Source organism: Colobus angolensis, unplaced genomic scaffold (assembly GCF_000951035.1).
Source record: "Colobus angolensis palliatus isolate OR3802 unplaced genomic scaffold, Cang.pa_1.0 Scaffold111, whole genome shotgun sequence".
Classification (NCBI taxonomy): Eukaryota; Metazoa; Chordata; class Mammalia; order Primates; family Cercopithecidae; genus Colobus; species Colobus angolensis.
The window spans coordinates 1,254,842-1,277,042 of record NW_012112142.1 but is presented as its reverse complement, the minus strand read 5'-3'; the positions used below and the strand labels follow the sequence as shown (position 1 = coordinate 1,277,042).

The following is a 22,201-nucleotide window of genomic DNA, read 5'->3' as shown; positions in this document are numbered from 1 at the left end:
GAGGATGCAGTGAAAGGCAGAAGGAATGAAGATAATGCACAAGGAAGTGGGTAAGAGACAGGCAGAGAAAGGCAGATTCATAACCAATTAGAGCACAAAGTGGGAGGTTCTTTGGAATTCAGAATTCTGCTCTCGGAAGAATCAGGACAGGATTCTTCTTTCTGTGTGTCTGTCATCCCTAGGAGTCAGTCACTCAGTCACCTTTCTTCCTTATCCCCTGGTCATCTAATCACTTAATGGAGCCTCTTCCAGTTCTGCCAGAGGAACACCAATAACCGGTAGGATCACAGCGTCTCTGTCCTCGCTCACAGCTTTCTAAAACCCAAGTCATGCTTGGACTCTTCTTTTAAATTTGGAAAAAAAATAACTGCAACATATTTTTTCTTTTTTAAAAAAGTACACTATAAAAATAAGATACAAAAATATTCTCAACAGATTATGGGGATGCAAATCAAATCCACAGTGAGATATGACTTCACACCCACTAGGATGGCTAGAGAATCAAAAAGATGGACAACAACTAGTGCTGGTGAGGACATGGAGCAAGTGGAACCCTCGCACACTGCAGGAGAGACTGCAAGACGGTGTGGCCATTTTAGAATATAGTCTGGCACGTCCTCATAATGTGAATGAAACAGCATTAGCATATGACCCAGAAATTCCATTCCTATAGGTATACACCCAGCCTACGTGCAAAAACTTGTACATGAATGTTCAAGGCTGCATTATTCCTAATAGCCAAAATGTGGAAACAACTCAGATGTCCATCAGCTGACGGACGGACAGACAAAATGGAGCATGTCCATACGATGGTAGAGGGCTCAGCAGACGAGCAGCCCCATTTAGCCCTAAAAAGGGGTGAAGGACTGATGTGTGCCGCAACACAGATGGACTTTTCATAAAACGTCCAGATAAAATAAAAATAAATACTACAAAATCAATAAATACATAAAATATCCAGATAAAATGTTCAGGACACTATATAATAATAAGAATTAAACTTAAAAAAAAGTACACTATAACTTCAGTTTTTAAAAGTCTTTATTGCTATCCTTCCTTCCTCCCTCCTACCTTCTTCCTTCATGATGTTCGTCTAATATTAAAGGTAGTTATTTCAAGGTGGTAGAACCTCAGAATCTTGGTTTTTCTGCATTACTTGTATTTTTTATAATCAACATATATTACTTTCCCCCAGAAAATCAGTAATTTCCTAAAAAGAGAAAACAAAAGGTAGAAAAACAAACAAACCCCAAGGCAATGATACGTAAGGGGGACCCCCTTGAGCAACACACACTAGACGCCCTTCTCGTCAGACTTGTGTTTTCACTTGATTGCCCCACAGAAGCCACCTCCTTTAAACATGCTGGAAGCTGACAAAATCTGAAAGCGTCCCTACATCTGAACCCAGCTGTCAGCGTCTTCCAACATTTTCCATTTCTTCTTACTGGAACTATCTTATTCACCGCACTAGGTGTTTTATTTTGTTGTGCTGTGGGGCAGGATAGGTAGGAAAAGGGGAAGGTTTTTTCCTTCTTTCATTTCACATGCAATAATTCATGTGTTCTTCTATATATATATATCATGTGTGTGTATATATATAGTGATATATATATAGTTTTTTTTCCTGCCCTCAGGCCATCTAATCTTCCTGCAGCTGCTGTGCATTGTCATAAACATTTGTATTCCCCTGACATCCAGACAAGCAAGAGCCTTTCCTTAACGCGGTGAGGTCCCTGTAGTTGACAGCCTCACTCGAGGTAGGTAAACAGAGCCTTTATTAGTCCTGTCTCCAATTCCACAGCACCCAGCCCGGTGTGTGCGCCATGGTACCTCATAATTATCCCAAAGCAGCCACCTTCCCCAAGCCTCCCTTTGTAACCTGCCACTACTGTCGGTGCAGATAAATGTTACATGCAAAAGGCACCATTAAAATAACATTAAACTCCTGGCTGAAGCATTGACAGCTGCAATCTCTGAAGCTGAGATGAGGCAGCCGCCTGAGTGTTCTTTATCTTTCTGGTTATGTGTTTTTTCTTTGTTTTTTTGAGATGGAGTCTCGCTCTGTCACCCAGGCTGGAGTGCAGTGGTGTGATCTCGCTTCACTGCAACCTCCACCTCCCCAGTTGAAGCGATTCTCCTGTATCAGCCTCCCCAGTAGCTGGGATTATAGGTACCCGCCACTACACCCAGCTAATCTTTGTATTTTTAGTAGAGACGGGGTTTCGTCATGTTAACCAGGATGGTCTCAAACTCCTGACCTCGTGATCCACCTGCCTCAGCCTCCCAAAGTGCCGAGATTACAGGCGTGAGCCACTGTGCCCGACCCTCTGGGTATGTATTTGTAAGAATTTTCTGAATTCCATGAGTCTTTCACCCAGCACTTAGGCAGAGGTACAGACAGACAAAAGGCTGCTTAGGATGATGCTGTTTTTCTGAGTTTTCATACACTGGGCATGTCCGTAACATTTTATCTACAAAGTGCACAGTCTGACTTCACCCTCCTTGCTGAGGACAGACTCTCCGAGGGCAACCATGCAGGAGGGACAAGGCAGGCCCTGGGAGTGGCTGGGAGGCGGTGGGGGGTGGGACAAGAGCCCCAGGCAGGCTGAGAGCTGAGCTGAGGCTGCCTTGGGCACGAGGGAAAGTGCTCAGGTGTAAAAGGGCTAGGGGAGACATGTCAGGGGGAGATGTTCAGGGCAAGACTACTTCCCCAGGTTAGCAATGATGACGAGAAGCAAACTGCCTGCATTGCACATATTGGCTTCATATCCTTGCTAAATGAAATGTTGCTACCGTTCAGGATTAAACACATCACTACAAGCATTTAATACTTCCATGATGAAAGTCACTCACTCAGTGATGGCATTTGGGTGTCACAGAAAACATTTCTCGGGACAGTGGCGCAGTCAGAAGCTGTAGGGAGTGTGGACATACCTGTTTCGCTGCTGCTGAAGAAATCGTTCTGCTGTCCAGCAGGTCAAGAAGCTCAGCGAGTGCAGAGGGTGTGACAGGACTGGTGGCCCCAAAAGAGAAAACACATTTACACCGCACACTGTCAGGGCCTCCGTGAACGGCTGCTCAGAACCAGAACACTTGCTCTCTTGGGCGTAAATATCAGACCCACACCTAGGGATGAAAGCAGCAGGCCAACTGGGCTCCTTTTTATTTTACTTATTTGTTTTATATCTTAGGATATAACAAATTTTTGTGACTAGTGTTCTTTCTTTTACCACTCAACAATAACAGCTGTTTGGCAGAAGTTGTAGCAACAGACAACTGCTCAGTGTAATTAGTCAAGAAAAGGAGGTGGCTGCAAAATTCATGAACCACAACAGGAAAGGGAAAACAAACTCCAGTAATTAAATATTTTCAACTGAAAGATCAGCCTAAAAATTACTTAAAACAAAACAAAAAAAAACAGCTAACAAAGTCACGTTTCTGAGTGTTTGTGTGCAAATATAAATTCCTTTAAATTGTAAGAGATTTTCTGCAAGGGAACACAGTGACTACCAGCCACATCTTCATCCGTCCTCGGGAACCTGATACATACTCTCTTCTCCAGGCTCACACAGCTTTCTGGACGCAGAAGGGCCTAGAATCCATATACCTACATTTCTAGGATGTGACTTATTGGCCAATATCCTATGATATAAAAGGTCAGGGGCAACCAAGCATAGTGAAACAGTGAAGTGTCATTAATTCACTTTAAGGTGAACTAATGGTAGGGGTGAGTGCCTAAATTATGGGAAAGACAACGGTGAATTACAAACTATTTCTTTTAAAATGTATGGTTTTCTGACTTCTAAATACAGGTTGAGTATACTTTATCTGAAATGCTTGGGAGCAGAAGCGTTTCCAATTTTGGATATTTTTGGATTTGGGAATATCTGCATTATACTTACCAGTTTAGCATCCCTAATCTGAAAGTCTGAAATCTGAAATACTCCAATGAGCATTTCCTTGGCGCATCATCATCAATGCTCAAACAGTTTTAGATTTTAAAGCATTTTGAATTTCCAGGTTAGGGATACGCGACCTATATACACAGCAACTAGGCTCATGAAATGCTGTCTGAGATCATCTGGGGAATGGTTTTAAAAAGGTGGGAATGACATCAATAGCACATTAGTGTTCCACTGTGTAAATGAGGGCTTCTGAAATGCTTCATGCCACTTGAAAACACCTTCTGTTTAAGTCTGGGTTCCCACCATGCACAATTAGTTTCTTTGGATGTGCTTAGAAAACACAAAGGAAACTACAGCTTAGTCCCTATGCCGATTTCCCAGACTCCAAACACGGAGTGCGTGTGAACCAGGTGACTTACTGTACCTCTGACTCAAGGGCAGTGAAGCCTACTGGGGCTGTCCACTTAAAACAGCTGATGTACTGAGGCGGCCCGTCGTCCTTTAAGTGTCTATTGATCTCAAAGTATGACTAAAAGGCAATTCCAAGTGAAACTTAGGTTTGGAGACTATCTGGTGTTACTAAATTGGTATTCAGAACATCTGTGAACCAGCCTGATTAAACCGCACAAGCAAGAGGGGCAGAGGCTGCTAAACACACTCATAAACCTGCTACCTTTACTGACAAGTAAAAGGAAGGCCGGTTTTTCTAAAAGCATGGGTTGCTTGGATGTTCTGCAATCCTAGAAAACACAATGGCCCATTATCTTAGAATGCAGACTGTGTGTAGAACCCATAATAAGCACTGAGGTGGAAGTGGATTTCTTGAGCGTGCAAAAGATAAGGTCCCTAGTCCTATACGAGTCGATGATTGCCTTGGTCTGTCTGGGCTGCTCTAACAGGTTAGTACCAAAGACCACGTGGCTTATAAACCATGGAAACTTTATTTCTGCTCTGGAGGCTGTGAAGTCCAAGATGAAGGCGCCACAAGAGTCCATGTCTAGTGAGGGTCCGCTTTCTCACTGGTGGCACCTTCTTGCTGTGTCCCCACGTGGTGGAAGGAGTGAGGGAGCGCTCAGAAGTTTCTCTGATGAGGCAGCTAATCCCACTCACAAAGGCCCCTCCCTCATGACCTCATCGTCCACAACGGTTCCCTTTCCTCATACTGTCACCTTAGGGGGTCGGGATTTCAACACAGGAATTTGGGGGAGGATCCGAACATTCAGACCACAGCAATGACATAAAAGACCTGGGGGTGGGAGAGGGACGGAAGAGGAACACAAAATAACTACAAATAACGTCGCCTTTGACAAGTTCATCTAAGGACCTTAATTCATCAGTTGGGTCATAAATTTAGACTATAGAATCTCTCCACTGACGTAATCACACTTGGGATCTCTCCGTCACCTTTCTGTCCCTACAATGCCTGTCACACAGTAGGTCATCATATTTGTGTCACAGGCTTCCTCACACCCACAGGGATGTCTGGCAGACTGCACATGCTAATTCCACATATGCCAGGGCTAAACTTGAGGAGTCAGATGATGACAAAGATCAGTACCTGTCACACCGACCCTGAAAGATCCCACTCATCAGCTAAATAAATAAACCCTCAGACTCGACACACAATGGCAGCAGCAGCACAGGCTACTAATTTGCTGCTGTCAGGTAATACTGGTTTCCGGACAGTGAATGTGTCTCTGCTGAAGAAGAAACTGACACGGTGGCCTTCAGCTCTGCGTGCTGCTCTCTTCCCTCCCATTCTCTGAGGCCACGGATCGACAGAGGAGGGGAAAGGGGCTCTTTCAAAGCTCCAAAATTTGTCCAGTCCCTCAGAGCTCATTCAGGATCACAGCTCCGTCTACAGCTTGGATGATGAGAGCAGACATGCTGATGCTTCTACAATCACCCCCGATCCCCCATGAACCATGCTGCCTGTCCCAATCCCCAAGCTTATCTCAGGCCCAAAGTCCACCTTCTCTGCTTCTGTTAAAATAGGATGCAAGAAGGAGGAAGACACTGGGACTTGGGCCCCTAGGTGGTACTTGCTGCACACAAGGATTCTGTGCTCATCTCGAGGATTTCACGGTGCCCCTAGCTGGTGCCCCACCAAGCACCCGTTCCACGCAGCCCCCTTCCTGCTCCCCTCCTCTGCACATGCCCTCACCTCCCATTTCACAAGGACATCAGCTGAGCCACAGTCGAGAATTTTCTAGGGCACTCTCCTCCTCTTCTTCCATCAAACAACCCCTCCACCCCTGCTCAGAACCCCACACTCCCCACTCCTCCGAACCAAAGATGCTGGTTTCCTGTGTCTGTGGCTTGAATCTCACAGCTTTACAAATGCTCCGACCCTCCCTATCTTGACAATGCCTTTGGCTGACCTTGCAGTCACTTGCGTCTACCCAGTTTCTTGCCTTATTGTAACAATAACGATCTAGCATCAGTGGCTACTAGCTACCCTGTGTAAGCACCTGCCATCTGGATTCTGTGCCCACCCCTCTACAGAAGCTCTTCTCTTAAAAATCACCCCCGTCGCTTGTGGCCAAACGTTCAGCTTCTCCTCATCCGCTGTGCCCTGACTCCTGGGGCTGCATCGAAAGTTCCTGGTGAAACCCCCTTCTTGGACCTCTGGAATCTCCTCCTCTTCCTTGCCTGTCCCTCGCCTGCTCCTTGCCAGTTCATGCCAGGTGGCTCCGGTGCCCTCTTGCTGGGTCCTCTGACTTGACCTCTAGTCGTGAGGAGGATGCCCAGGGCTGCCGCTGCTGCCTCAGGTGCCGTTTCTCTCCCTGGCTGACTTCAACCACCTCCTGAGAGGCCCGTTCACACCCAATGTGCTCTAAACCAGGACAGCAAACTTCTGGAAAGAGCTAGAGTGCGCATATTTGAGGCTTGGTGAGTGCCCTCTGTCATATGTGCTTCTTTGTCTTAACAAGGGTAAAAGCAATTCTTAGTCACAGGCTCTACAGAAACACGCCAGAGGCTGACATGCTATAGTTTCCCAATCCTTATTCTAAACCAAACTTGTCTTCCTCACAGACCAGCTCCTCTGTATTTCCCACCACCCACCTTCTGTCTCAAATGATGACAGCACCATGCTTCTAGGTACCAGAGTGCAGATTATCACGTTATCTTTGCTTTATTCATCACCTACCCCCTAAACAATCTAGTACCTTATTACCAGATCCTAGTGATCCTTCCAAACATGAATCACGGCCATCCTGCCCTCTGCGCTCCCAGCACCACCACTTCTGACTTGCTGTGGGTCTGGTCACAGTGAGCTCAACAGGTTTGCAATGCCTGCAGCCCATCCTTGGATGCTAGCCTACATTTCATGCTGTGGGACACATCTTCCGCTCGCCTCCAGTCCCTTCTTGGTTTAAAATCCTTCCCTGCTCCAGTGCTCAGGAATTGTTGCCCGCAGCTCACCTGAAACACTGGGGCACTCAACTGGCTTGGACAACTGGATAGCTGTACCTGCCTAATTTGACCACAAAATACTTGGTCAGGAAATCTACAATGTCCACTTTCTTAACTAAACCAAATCTGTTACTCATAATTCAGAAGTTGTAAACCAACCTTTCAAAGCAATATACTCAATTAAAAAGCCAAGTTCAACAAGAGGTTGGACCCTTCAAACATCAGTCTTCTGAGAGGCCTTTAAAGATGAATGCTAATTCACATAATCATTCTCTACCAATTTGATCTCCAGAGTGTTCCCTGCCTGGGTGTCACTATGAGACACTAGCTAGTTTTGCAGCTACTGCCCTTCTGAGCTCTGGAAACATTAGCCCTAGTAGCTGAGGATGTTCATTAATGTTTGCTCTCTGGGTAGCCTAGTATATCAGTCCAGCTAAACGTTCTTTGAACTGTGTAGGAAAAGAGCTGCTATGGTTTGGTTTTGGCTTCTCAGTCCTCGTTCCATTTAAACTGTAAAACAGAACTGTTGCCTGCTTCCTCTTTACTTGATTTTGGAACAACCAAGCCTACTTTTATTTAGAATTGCGTACCCTTCAGGTTCTTAAAACTTAGTGCTTATGAACTGCTTGGGTAAATACCAGGGGCTCCCGGTCCACTCAACAGGCTAATTTCTCTCTCAGCTCCTTTAGAGGCCGCCAAAATGGCTGGTAAACCCCTAATTTCACAGACCTATATATAAAGAAGTTGATCACAAGCCAGGCAACTTGGCTTCCAGTTTTTGTGGCTGTGCCATCTGAGGCAAGTCACCTTATCTCCTAGGGCCTCCATTTGCTCATCTGCTAAATGAAAAAGCTGAAGATCCCTAAGGTCTCTTCCAAGACTAAAGTTCAGCAATTCCATACATTTTAACCAACAACATAGAAAAACTGTAAGTTTAAAGCTAAGAAATTTCTGTTTCCTCCAGAAGCACAAACACCTCATCTTCTTGGAGCTTTCCTGGAATCTCGTGGCTAGTGTGAATCTCCCTCCTCGCTGTTCCCACTGCACTGTGTCTACTTCTAACACTGGACGCATCCCATTCCGCCTTGAATTAAAATTCTATGCACAAGTTCTAGTCTTCCCCAGGAGGCTGACAGCACCTGTGGGGCTAGAACCGGGTCCTGGTCATCCCCACACACTGCAGGGCGGGGCTCTGCACCTGATGAGCTCACGGCTGAATTCCCCTGGTGCTCCAGAGGCTTCCAATTCTGGCTCAGCTCTGGCTCTGTGCACAGCCACAACTCTTAGCCGCTTTCCACCCTCTGCTCCTGCCAGCTACGCTCCTCTCCTTCCCAATCATGCCAGTTCTTTGCCGTTCCTGCACCTGGGCTCCAGGTAGGCACTGCCCTCTACCTCACCAAATCCTGTCCAGCCTTGAAGGCTCTGGTAGAGCTGTATCCCGTCCATAAACTCTTCGGCACAGCTCCTGCCTCCACAGAATGGCCACAGCATTTTCAATATAAACAGAATTTCTGAAAGGAGAGGCCAAGCCCGGGAGGACAGGGATGAAAGACCAAGAGGCAGGCCGGGTGCAGTGGCTCACGCCTGTAATCCCAGCACTTTGGGAGGCCAAAGCAGACGGATCACTTGAGGTCAGGAGTTCGAGACCAGCCTGGCCAACATGGTGAAACCCTGTCTCTACTAAAAAAATATAAAAATTAGCTGGGTGTGGTGGCGGGCACTTGTAATCTCAGCTACTCAGGAGGCTGAGACTCGAGAATTGCTTGAAACTGGGAGTCGGAGGTTGCAGTGAGCAGAGATTGTGTCACTGCACTCTAGCCTGGGTGACAGGGTGAGACGCTGTCTAAAAAACAAAACAAAACAAAACAAAAAGACAAAGAGGCAGCAGATGCCACAGGACTTCAGGAGGGTGGCAGGTGCTGTGGCATTTAGCACACCCTGGCAAAGAGAAGGTGGCTGACAATGTGCCGGCACTGTGAATTTTCCTCTGAAAAGCTCTCTGAGGCAGGTCCGGCCATTTTAATTTTACAGGGAGGAAACTGAAGGTCAGAGCAGCTGCGTCGGGAAGGGAACTCATGCCCGGGCCACACTAACACAGGGATGTGCGCATTCCTAGCCAGCGGCTGAACATGGAGTTGACATCATCTAAAGTTAACCTTTTTGAGCAAACAACTGTTGGGAGTTGTTTGTTAACATCTGTCTGTCTTCACTCCCCGGGAAGCTGCTGAGACAATGACACACCCACCCAGCCTGGACTCCCCCTGCCCCTGGGAGCTTGCAAGGGCCCTGCTACCTGCCTGCCTATGTGCCGCCGGGAACTCTCTTCCTGATGCCCCACAGTGACACGTACTGCCCATTCTTTCCTTCTTGAAACTTGCTTTTCCCTTGGCTTCTGTGTCACCAGTGCCCGCCCGGTTTCCTGGTTTTCCTTCTACTTCCGTGCCATCACGCTCCCATTTCCTTCTTCTCTGCCCATGCTTCCCAGTTAAAGGCTAGAGAGCCTCAGGTTCGTTCCCCAGCCACCCTGGCACGTTGCACTCTCCCTGAAAGTTCTCATCTGTCCAACAGCTTCAAGTACAGATGCTGCTAAGTCCATGTTCCACTTACACTGTGCTGTGTCCCTGGATTCCCCAAACTCTCATGCCCAGACTCACCTCAGATTTTTCCACGTGCTGTTCCCCACGTCTGGAACTTTTCCCCGTCAACCTCGGCCTGTCCTTGCTCATCCTTTCCGCAGCTCTTAGCTTAGTGGCTACCTTCTTCCCCTCTCAGAGCACGCCCGTCCCTGACTGCAGCCACCAGCTTCAAGGCTGCCTGTCCTTTGATTCAGGGCCGGTGTCTGTCCCGGGAACTGTGCTTCTCATGCTGGGCACAGAGCTTAGCACACAGCAGAGGCTAAGTGAACACGAGCTGAATAATGAACCGACGAGAACTCTCAACTGCAAACCTCTCCAAGATCTTATCAGCTGCAGACTCATAGATCTTGCCTACCGGTTCGCCCCGTGAGGGGAATGTCTGTCCCGCAGGCAGCTTGAAGTCAGCACGTCTGAAATGGAATATGGCATCTTCCCTCACCCCCGGCCTATAAAGTTTATTCCTCTTCCTTTAGCTCCTCCTGCATTGAAAAAGTCTGTCCTCTGTTTCACCTCTGCCCAAGCAAGAAATCTGGAAGTTGTGCCAGTTGAGATAACTGCTCTCAACTTGGCCTAGCACACTTCAGCCCAGCCGCAGCCACCTGGGCTCAGGCCTGGGGCATTTCTCATCCGCATTCCTGAAAGAGGTTCCCAAATGCAATTCCTGCTTCCAGTCTGCTCTCAGACACTGAATATTTGTGTCCCACCCCAAATTCCTATATTGAAGCGCGACGATTTTAGGGGATGGGGCCCCGGAGGAGTAACGAGGTCTAGAAGAGGTCACGAGGGTATGGTCCCCATGGTGGGAATGGGGCTCCTGTAAGAAGAGACCGGAGGGCCTTCTCTCCCTCCCCGCTTCCTGTCTCACCCCTCCACTTCTGCCTACATGTGAGGACATCTGTGAGCCAGGCAGAGGGCTTCACCCAGGACTGCATCACCTGGCCCCTGGATCCTGGACCTTCCCCACCTCCAAAATCATGGGAAAGACATGTTGCTGAAGCCACCCAGTCTGTGGAATGCTGGTATAGTGGCCTGAGCTGAGTGAGCCACACTGCATTTCCTCAGTGTGAAACTGGCATGAGCTTGAAGTCTATGGCTACAAGAGCTGGTGATAAAGGCAGACACAGTTCTCCGGGCGGCCCTTGGTCATCTCCGCAGCTCTGTCCCTACCATTCCCACCTGCCTGCCTCAGGCCCCTGCAGCTTCTGGCATTCCTGAGCCTGCTCTGCCTGCTGGTCTCTGAGCTGCACACCGCTCTGCTTTGTCTGCACGATCTGTCCCTCCCACCGTGGGGCGACTCTCCCTAGTCTTCAGGGCATGGCTCAAACATACCCTCCCGAGGGGAACCCTGGTTGGTTCCCCAGCGTCCGTTCAGCTCCCCTTTTTGTGCATTCCCAGCACCCCGTGCGTGCCTCTGGCGCGACAGGATCACCCTGGGGTGGCTGCCTCCTCACAGATCTGTATCCTCCACGAGTTTGTAAATGTCTGTCTCGTTCATCTTCGTGTCCCCAGCCTCCGATACAGTGCGAAGGACACAGTGGACAGTCACAGATTTGAAGGAATAAACACATTTTTACATGGACTAGAGAACATATTTGGAATGTGGAATCCACAGGGGATGTTTGTGTCATGTCAGGATATCCTGAGGGAGAACAGGGGGAGCCAAAAAATGGACCTGCCCTATTTCCAGCGCTTCTGGACAGGGCTCACCACAAAGGAAGAAAGAAATCCCAGACCTCACTCACCTCTCACTGACAGCAAGGTTCTGTTGCTTTAAATAGCCCAGAAAAGTGTTGAGGACCCAACTAGTCACCTTTTTTGGCTCTGCCCTAGTTTCTTTTATCACATTTTGGAAGAACTCCAGTAGGCCGACTTCGTTCTGTTAGAAAAAAAAAGAAAATTACATAAAGCCTTCCTAAAAATGAAAGATCAGCATTCTGAAGGCAAATCGGAAACTGTCACCCTTTGCCTCTTCTGAGACAGCCACTTTTTCTTTGCTAAACCCTGAGATGTCACCAGAAAATTCTGATCACTTTCAGCTAATGACAACTATTCTACTACTGTCACTGTGCATTTACATAGCATTTTCTCAAAAGGATAAACGCATTTTAGAGAGCCCCGACTTTGCAGACCAGAGGGACGGTAAAACTCCACATCCTCCAAACTCACTTGCTTTCTCTGTCTGCTGTGTGTAACCTACAGTCTCCATCCCTGAGCTGTAAACGAGGCCTAAAATGTTTGGCCTGACTTTAATGCCCCTTCTCTTTCCAGGCCTGTCCTCTGCTGAAGTCCTAGTAATTGCTAGAAAAGAGGGTAACAAACAAAACAAAATCAAGAAAGAACAAACAGAATATTCTACCTGTAAAAAATCAAAAGTGGATCATACTTGTACTGATCTTCACATCATGACAAGAAGTAGACAGGAATGGTTCTGAAATGTTATCAAAATGAGGGAGAACAGGGACACATGTCACCCACTTAGGCCACTTAATAACAGGTAGATGGCGCAGCAGCCTCCCAGCCTTCTGAGCTGAGCCAGGTACAACAGGCCCTGCCTCTCATCGTGTTCTGGGAAAATGATCAGCTGGAGACTTGTTTCATCAAGACTGTACCACTTCTCCCCCTCTGGACTGTCAGCCCCACGAGTCAGGGCCGTGCTCTCCTTTTTAAAGGAACAGCTATAGCTAAGTCCATGTGGGCCACGGCAGATGCTCGGTGTTAGGCTGGTGCAAAAGTGATTGCAGTTTTGCCATCTTTCAATGGCAAGAACCACAATTACTTTTGCACCAACCTAACATCAGCAGACAGCATTGGGATCTCCCGTCAGCATGTATGTGTGTTAGAAATCACACACGAGCACGCATTCTTATCATACCATGTTTACCTTTAAATACTGCAACTCCCACAACTACGCATATGACCAGCCCTGAGGCACCTACCACATTCTATATTACAGCTTGCTGCCAGCTCAGACAGATTTGACACAATCAAGAAATTTAGCTAAGTCCTACTATTTCAATAAGAAAAATAAAAACTGTGCTGCTCAGAAAGGGAAGGCTGAGATTTCCAAATTCAGAGGATATACATTTTAAGTAGCAGATTTCCCTTACCCGCAGAAATTCAAATCAAACTACACTTTTCTTGAAATGTTCCTTTTAAGTTCACACTGCACCTAAGGCTCCTACCCCTGCGCCTTTCAGAGACCCTTCCTTAACCATAAGAATCTGGAAAAAATGAGATACTGGGAAGAAGCAAGATATACTACCAAAAGTGCTCTCCAAGCGTAGCTATTGTAGCTGCTGGAACATACACACAGGCAGAGCAGAAATTCCGTAACAAAAAACCCTACATGTTCTTTGTCACAGATAAATTCTCTGGTGACAAGCCTACTGAATAATCCTGTAATCATCTCTTGAATCTCTTTTCAAGCCAGTGCTATTATTCTGCTCATGCTAAAGCAGGGCAGAGGCCACCTCGGCAGCCCAAGCTTGACTCCAGATAAAGGCAGAGCCAGGCAACATGAAGAGGAAGTTCTGCTTAACTTATGGAAAAGTATTCAAACTTCCACAATAGTACACAGATCACTGGGGAAGCAGAAAACTGCTATCTGGCCCAAATCAGACGGGCAGAATTCCCTTTGTTCTAACCCAGACAGGCTGGCCCACTGGTAAAATGAGCTGTCAGGAGAACTCTTTGCTTTGCCAGGGAAAGAGTTTTCTAAATCCACCTAGAAATATTGCACTTAAACTCACAGACTCACAGGCTTGGCTGAGTTGCTGGGACGTGATGAATATCTATTCCTCTACCCTTGGGTGGTTTTTTTATTGGATGGATAACACGGCAAGTCAGATTTCTGTTTGTCTTTTCATGTCAGTGCTGTGATGAAGCCTCTCTGAGCTGGAACTGTACTTCACTAGGGGATACATGGTTTCAGTCCACAATTTAAAGCAGACAGGAAAATCTGTGGTGGTGATAGGCTGAGCTATAGGGAGCGGGGCTGAAGGAGGCTGAGCCGCAGCCACCCAGGGAATGATGGATCAATAAAAGCTGCACATGGGCTGCCCGCTCTGCTCTTCATAGCAGAAGCCGCTTCTCAGGGAAGAAACACACACATTCTAGTTTCCTCGTCTTCTTAGTTTTTCCATGAGATTGGCAAATGCTAATAAGCCTGGCACGAATCTCAGAAGTCTCTGGTGAACATGTCAGTGCAGCCATCTGGTTTTCTCAGAAAAACAGTGAGCCAGTAATTCCCTTACATAAAAATCAGACGAAGAGCAACGCAGAAAGACCACGGCAGCAGCGGACCTTCAACGTCCTCCTCAAAAGCCACAAGCAAGCGTTCGCCTCGGGATCAATCTACCACATGCGCGAGAACTGCAACTTCGGCGACACAGTCCAGTCCCCTGGCTCACTGCGACTCTAATTGTTCCTTCAGATGGCTAAAGCAGCAGGCATGACTGGTCCTGTCTTTTGTATAATACCTGACAATCTCTACAGCTCTGTGACTGGGAAACATCCTTTTCACATTTTAATCAGATTTCCCAAAGCACTGAATGACACCCAGAGCCACGGCCAGCTCCGCCTCTCAGACGTGAACAGGAACCCTTGATTACTAATGATTAGTCAGGTGATCAATGCTGGTGTGAGGCGAAGCAGAGGGACCTGCTCACCACCACTGCCTGCTCAGGGAAGGAACCTTGGTCTACCCTGCACTAGGCCCTGGGAGCAACCTGCCTTGAAGCGCTCTTCTGCATCCCACCTTCAGAGATGATCAAATGCAAATGCTGGAAGACGTTCCAGTTGGAATATGATGAAGGCTGATTTCTCAACTGCATTTCTTGTTCTAAGTCACACACCCTGTGAAGCTGATGACAGGCCAGAAACGAGGTGGACTCTATTTATTTACGAGAAGGAAACCTGATAGAGTCAGCTGCCCAGTGGCAGACTCAGAGAAGAAAAAGCAGCCCAGAAGAATGCAAGTTGAGGAACAGCTGGTTATGTGACAGGGAGTGTTCCGACAGCTACAAGGGACCCCAGATGAACCATTCTGGGCTAGTCAGAGGTGCTCAAGAGTATCTACTGAATATGTGCTAGACACAGAGCTCAGCACCGGGCCCTGTGGGTGGCTGCGTGAGGCTGCTGCTGCTGCTGAGGACAGTGATAACCAGAGTTACAGCAGCAGCGGTGACGGGCGCCAGCCACCATCTACACACTCTCCACATTACCTCAGTTCATCCCAACACCAACCGTCTAAGCTCAGCACTCTCAGGACTTTTACAGATGAGGACACGACGCACTAACTTGCTTGAGGTCCCACAGCAAGAAAGCACTAGAACTAGGCCCAACCTCTGCAGTTTGTGCTTTTAACCTCTGCGTGGTTCTGCCTTTGAGGAAGGAAAGGTCATGGTCTTTGCCTGCCTGGGGACCGAGACTGAGCACCTAGGAGTGCCAGGCGCAATGGGAGGCAGTCAGCTCCTCTGAAGAAAGCGCTGTCCCACACTTCCATTATTCTATTTGAGAGCTGCCAGCTGTTCAAAGGTTCTTAACATATTAAAAATGTTGCAAGGAAATTAACTTTGAAATCAGAAGGAGAAAATGGAAGCTTTACTTTCTGCCTTTGCCAGTGTACACCTAGGCCACGTGGCACTCAGCTGTGGCATGACACACACCCGTTCCCAGACCAGGAAGGAAGACAGCTGCACGCCCACCGCACAGACCATGCTGGGCTCTGGGGACGGAGGGCGGCCAGAGCTCCTCTGCCCCTCTCCTGCCCCCTGCCTTGCCTCTGCATCCCCTCCCCATGCTACTGCTGCCCCAGAAGAGGTCCTGTGAGCACACCCAGACCTGGACACTGCACAATCCTGATCAAGACAAATCCTGTTATTTCTCATATTGGTTTGGTATTAAGCATATTGTATTTTATTTATTATTGCATTCTAATTCCTCTAATAGAGTAACTCCTACCTAACTGGGCAGGTCATGCCTGTGATGGGAGCTGCTGACTACACAGAGGCTCTGCATCTGCAGATATAACCACAGGGGTTTCCACTGGATAAGGCTCTCCCATGTCACAAGGTGTCATTTTGCAGAGGCACACACTGGAATTGCATCCGTCCCCTTTGCAGCGGGGTGCTGGGGTGAGCAGCTGCTGAGCATGTGTGCAGGCGCTTGGAGGAGGCTCATCACCTGCATATCAGCACAGGCTCTGCTGTTTCATTATTCCTGTGGATTTGGTCATTCCTACAAAGTGAGAAAAACAAAACTCAAATACAACAGCTATGTAAAGAAACGGCCCTGAAAATAACACCAAATGCTAGTGCTGGGGATGGCAATGAAGCAAAGAGGCCCAGGACAGTGATGGCTCTCAGCCAGAAAGCAGGCGCCAGGGCAAGGCTAAGGACTGGAACGTTCAGTGGGGCGGTGGCTTGGGTGGGTGATGTGAGTCGGTGCCCCTTCTGCTTTTCACAGAAACAAGAAGCCTCTGCAAAAATCCTTCTGCGAGTGCTCCTGTGAACAGAAAAATTACTTAGAGAGGCCTCGTCAGTGGAGAAAACAAAAGGAAGTTAATTGGTGGTGTGAGGCTGGCACAGGAAACACGACCACCCCCTTGAGAGTGTCAGGAGAAAGCCAGAACAATGCAGGACCTCCACTGCCGCTGGCAAGAATACAGGGATCTGCAGAGGCTCTGAAATGGACCCACAAACATCACGGCTGTGTTCTTCCAAGCAACACACAACTAGCGGTCCAGGGCCCTGTTCTGGTCCCCACAATTGTTATTCCTGGGTCACTTCCCCAGCAGGGCTTGGGAGCTCCTAAAATCTGAGCAAACCTTTGGTCCTAACCATTTCACTTGTGCTATGTTCACAGCAAAGCTGGAGAGTAGACAGATCGTGAGTTCAACTCAGACACCAGTTCCATTCAGGGGATATTCAGACTAACACGAAAATGACCTTACATCCTCTGAGATGCAGTAACTCCAGGGGAGATGCTGAAGGAAACCAATTTGGGAATAACAACTTCCCCCGAATAATCAAAATCCAAATTCAGGTACTACAAGCTGACAGCAGACTGGCACAGCTAAAAGGCTGTATCTGCACGAATGGGACACAGGCAGTGTGTTGTCAAGAAATCAATTCCAATTGTAGTCACATTCCAGTGCGCCGACCACCACCACTGCCAAATCGTCCCCACGTGGAAGGAACCTGAGTTGCTCAATAGGAGCTTTCTGGCTGGAGCTTAGAAACAGCAACAGAGGCAGTGAGGATTTGCTCCCTTCCTCCAAGATCTGCCTGAAACCTGAAATAATATATATTTATCCTGAAAAGGAAATTATTCCATAGGAAATTGGGCTTTGGGATGGGTTGGGGACAGAACCCCTGTGGGTCCCCAAGGCTGGCACTCCTCCCTGCACTGTCTCCCTACTGGGTAGGATCCTGAGGGATCACATGGCTCTGAGCCCAGAGCATCTTCCCCTCTGAAAGCTCCTCATCCCTTGCATCCAAAAGAAATGAACTGCTGGTTTTACAGAAGTAGAGTTGGATGATACATCTTTTTATTCAACCTTACCAGAACAAAACTTGGTTACTTTTCTAGTGTACAGAGTCACTGTAAAAGCACCCTTAAGCTAGCAAGCTCTGTTGGCAATTTTTATAAAATGAAGAATAAAATCAATTTTGAAAATTGCACGGAGCTGAAATATGGTGCCTGACGATGTTGGCCAAATGGATTTTCCTTCAACAGTAGTTAGAAGGTGAGTTACTTTGCACCTCAGTAAGTCTGGCCAGTCTAAAACCAGTCAATATGGTTTTAGATACTATTAGCTTTAAAGTAGTATTACATATGGGATATATAGATATTTATCACAAGAAATTATTTTATAGGCAATTCATCCAGAAAGCAAACCTGGTCATTTCTAGCTTACCAGCCACTTAATGGAAAATTCTTGAAAAACAATCCACTTAACAACCAGCTGTAGTCATATCTTTCCTGTTTCTTTGTCCCTTGGCGACACCTTAACCTTTTCCATGATGTCAGAAACAAAGGATTATGATTTTAAAAGTGGAAGAACCAGCTGGAGAGAATGAAGTTGTAAGTAAGATGACACATCCTGAGGCTGACCATAAAGACAAACATAAGCCCACGGCAGCCCAGGCTGCTGACTCGAGGGCTCGCAAGCACATCTTCCACAGTCTCACTGGGGCCATGCTGGATTTTTCTACAACCCTGTCTTTCGTGGCTCTCAAAGAACCATTTTAGCGTGTTGCTTGGTGTCAACACTCTTGTCCCTAGCGGCATATTCTTTGGAGTCTGCTTGGCTGTATTTAGGCTTTTTTAGATTCAATGAAGATGTGGCTGTGTCTGTCATCATCGGGGCAAGTGAGTCATCACCCCCTCTTTCAGCTGGGGAGGGAAACAGCTCTGGTTACCCTGCAGAGCCCTCCCAGCTCCAAAGTGTCAGAGGTCAGATGTGGAATCAAGGCTGTCTGTCCCCGAGTCAGTGTTTTAACTCAATGCTCTGTAGGGCTGCTCCAGAGAGACATGGAAAAGCTGATGCACTGACATTTGGAACTAGCATCAGGCACTGTAGTCAGGGTGGCAGGCCCTCAAAAAAACACTGAACTCGGGATGCTCTGGCTTCCTCCACTGAAATCTCCCACAGATGAGCTTCAGATCTTCCCACCTACTGACTTCATGCACAGCCAGGGCCCTGTGAGCTCATCTCTGCTTCCTACCAAGTATCCATTACGTGCCAGGCTTGAAGGACAGGAGGCACCAGGCAAAATCAAGCCACAAACTCTGTCCTGTGTGGAGACACTTTTCAGATTCTTTTTTCTTTTTTTAAATTTTAGAGACAGGGTCTCTCTCTGTTGCCCAGGTTGGACTGCAGTGCACGACCATAGCTTGCTACAGCCTCAAATTCCTGGGCTCAAGCAATCCTCCCACCTCAGCCTCCTGAGTAGCTGGGACTACAGGTGTGTGCCACCATGGCCGGCTAATTAAAAAGAATTTTTTTTTGTAGGGGTCTCACTATGTTGTTGCCCAAAGTGGTCTCGAAATCCTGGCCAAAAGGGATCCTCTTACCTTGGCCTTCCAAAGTGCTGGGATTACAGGTGTGAGTCACTGTGCCTGGAACTTCCCAATGATTCAGACAGGACTCAAGTGCCTCCAGCAGAAAGTTTAAGAAACACAATAAATAAAGCTGCAGAGGACAGCTCATATTACTTTTCTTCTAACTTTATTTTTCCACTTGGAAAATAGACATGATTTCTGCTTTTCATTGGCGTTGACTGATTTTCACTAAATTTAGTGGATGGCACTTTATGTTTATTTATAGGGCAGTCTGGCATCTTAAAAACCAATAGGAGTGGTAACAACTTTTAAATGAATCTATGTTCTGTGACTGTGCAGAACAAAACACTAGTGGCATGAACGTTAACAAAAGTAAAAACTACTTTCTCCACTAATGAAACAAAAGTGACCACCAACAGCAATTAACTAAAAACATTATTTCTGTTTGACTAATGTACATTTTATAAGCAAGCGGGCAGCAGGGCTTAGGAATGAAGAGCCTGGGCCTTGAAGTCAGCATGATCTGAACGTGGCTCCAACACGGGCTTGGGGAAGTTACTGCACCAGGGAGGTTACATTTCCCTACCTGTAAATGGGGAGAGCAGCAGTCCCTGCCTCAGAGGGTTGCTGTAAGGATAGATTAAAAAGTGGTACAATGTGACTTGCAGAGCATGCTAGAAGCAGGCAGCCTTTTCTAGGCTGCTTAGGCAAATGGCTACAACGCTTTTGTGTTCTCTGAGTGAAGTCAAGCACAGAATTTAGGAAGAGATGCCCCACGGATACCAGCCGGGTAGGATTTTGCTAAGAAAAATGCACACGCATATAATTCTGATCATTCTATTATAATAACGACTACTGATATACTGACTCAGAGAAAAACTTGTTATGCTATTAGAATCTCTTGTTTTTCAGAATCCTAATGCCTGGATTTCAGCTTCAACATTTCTATTCTTTAATCTTTACAAATGAGGTTATGTAGAGAAAAGGAAATGCTTATATACTGCTGCTGGGAATGTAAATTAGTACAGCCTCTATGGAAAACAGTATGGAGGTTCCTTAAAGAACTACAAATAGAGCTACCATTCAATCCAGCAATCCCACTACTGGGCATCTAGCTAAAGAAAAAGAAATCATCATTTAAAAAAGATACCTGCATGCAAATGTTTATCACAGCACTAGTCACAATAGTAAAGATATGGAATCAACGTAAGTGTCCATCAACGGATGACTGGATAAAGAAGTTGTGGTATACCTGCACAATGAAATATTATTCAGCTATAAAAAAGATGGAATCATGTCTTTTGCAATAACATGGATGGAACTGGAGGCCACTATTTTAAGTGAAACAGAAAATCAAATACCGCATGTTCTCACTTATAAGTGGGAGCTAAATAACGTGTACCCAGGGACACAGAGTGTGGAATAACAGACACTGAAGACTTGCAAGGGTGGGAAGGGAATAAGGGATGACAAATACTTACTGGGTACAATATATATGATTTGGGTGATGTTTACACTGTAAGTCCAGATTTTCCACTATGCAATATATCTATGTATCAAAATTGCACTTGTAGCCCCTAAATTTAATTATAATAAATTTTATAATCATAAATATTTGTGTATAATTTTATAATATATATAAATTTATATATAGAGAAAAGCTAACCTTGCTACTCTAGCTTATGTCAAGTTGCCTTGATATATATATACACGTACACACACACAAAATCAAGTTGCCTTGATTTCTCATACAGGAAATTGACTTCATACATAAATAAAAGAAATCGATTTCATATATATATATATATATATATATATATGAAATCAAGGCAACTTGACATAAACTAGAGAAGCAAGGTTAGCTAAATAGGTTGAAGTTTTAGGTGGGGCAAGAAAGATACCCCATGATTCTCTGGGTTGTCAAAGCATGGTTTATATATCTGACCTTTGGAAACAGGGATGCTGTTATCAGGAATGCTGCTTCTCCCAGGATTTTCCTGTGTGCTGTGATAACATCCCATTCACTCACCCATCTGTCCACCCAGTCAGGGAGTACCTACTATGTGTCAGGTATTGTGTGTGGTAGACGCTAAAGTATAACATTAGAGTTCTGTAAATATTAACAATAATTTGGTGCTCACTGCACAATAAAATGACAAGATAAATTAAAGACTGGAGTTAAATCCTGAAGTTTGTCATCATTTGTGGGTGAGGTGTGCGTGGGGGTGGGCATGTGCATAATCCCTAATTTAATAAGCAATCCAAAGACACAGAGCACAGAGTCGCAGCTCTGCAAAGCACACCTCCACCACTGCTCTTTATTTAATGAATACTCCTGGGCGCTCTTTAAATTGAAAGATGGTTCGTTAGATTTGTGCAGCTGCCCTTCTCAGCAATCTGTTGTGTTTTTGATGAAGGCAGGAAAAAACATGAACATATCATTTTCGGGTATGTTATGAGTAACGCAGCTTCCAATGATTACAAAGTCATAAAGGGCTCAGGCTGCCTAATTTCAGGAAAACAATTTGTCTGAATCATTCTCTTTCCATTCCTATCTCATTCTAACCTCACTTATCTTGGAAATTTCAAGTACTAGCCCTTTAGAGGAGAAATACTAATCACCCAATACATTATCTGCAAGCCATAAAAATAAGCATGTTTTTAAGGTATCAAAAAAAGTTCTTTCAAAAATGGCCAAAAACTTTACCCTTCTTTTTTTCCAACCAAGTTAACCACTACCTCTTGTGGGCCCTGATCCTACATTATTCATCTATCTAGTGTAATCTGTCCTGGGGGCTGGTTATTGTAGTGTGTGTGTGTGTGTATAAATTCTTGGAAGTCAAAAAAAAGAAATCTTAAAAAAAAATCTTTTGTTTCTGTCTCAGTCCCTGCTGCACAGAAGATGCTAATAAAAGTGCTGAACTAGGCCAGGCGTGGTGGCTCACACCTGTAATCCCAGCACTTTGGGAGGCAGAGGCAGGCAGATCACTTGAGGCCAGGAGTTCAACCAGCCTGGCCAACATGGCAAAACCCCATCTCTACCAAAAATACAAAAAATTAGCCAGGAGTGGTGGCGCATGCCTGGAATCCCAGCTACTCGGGAGGCTGAGGTGGGAGGTGGCTTGAATCCGGGAGGCAGAAGATGCAGTGAGCCGAGATCATGCCACTGCACTCCAG

At 46.4% G+C, this 22,201-nt stretch overlaps 1 protein-coding gene across 1 annotated transcript in view; it reads right to left on the bottom strand.

The window, feature by feature from the left end:
* The window catches only part of GATB (glutamyl-tRNA(Gln) amidotransferase, subunit B), a 94,368-nt gene that overhangs the window by 6,014 nt on the left and 66,153 nt on the right, over positions 1 to 22,201 (bottom strand). The window contains exons 10-11 of the mRNA XM_011956469.1: positions 11,701 to 11,834; positions 2,935 to 3,013 (exon numbers count right to left, since the gene is read on the bottom strand). Coding sequence (XP_011811859.1) covers positions 2,935 to 3,013; positions 11,701 to 11,834 — 213 coding nt within the window. The remainder of the gene's footprint in view (positions 1 to 2,934; positions 3,014 to 11,700; positions 11,835 to 22,201) is intronic.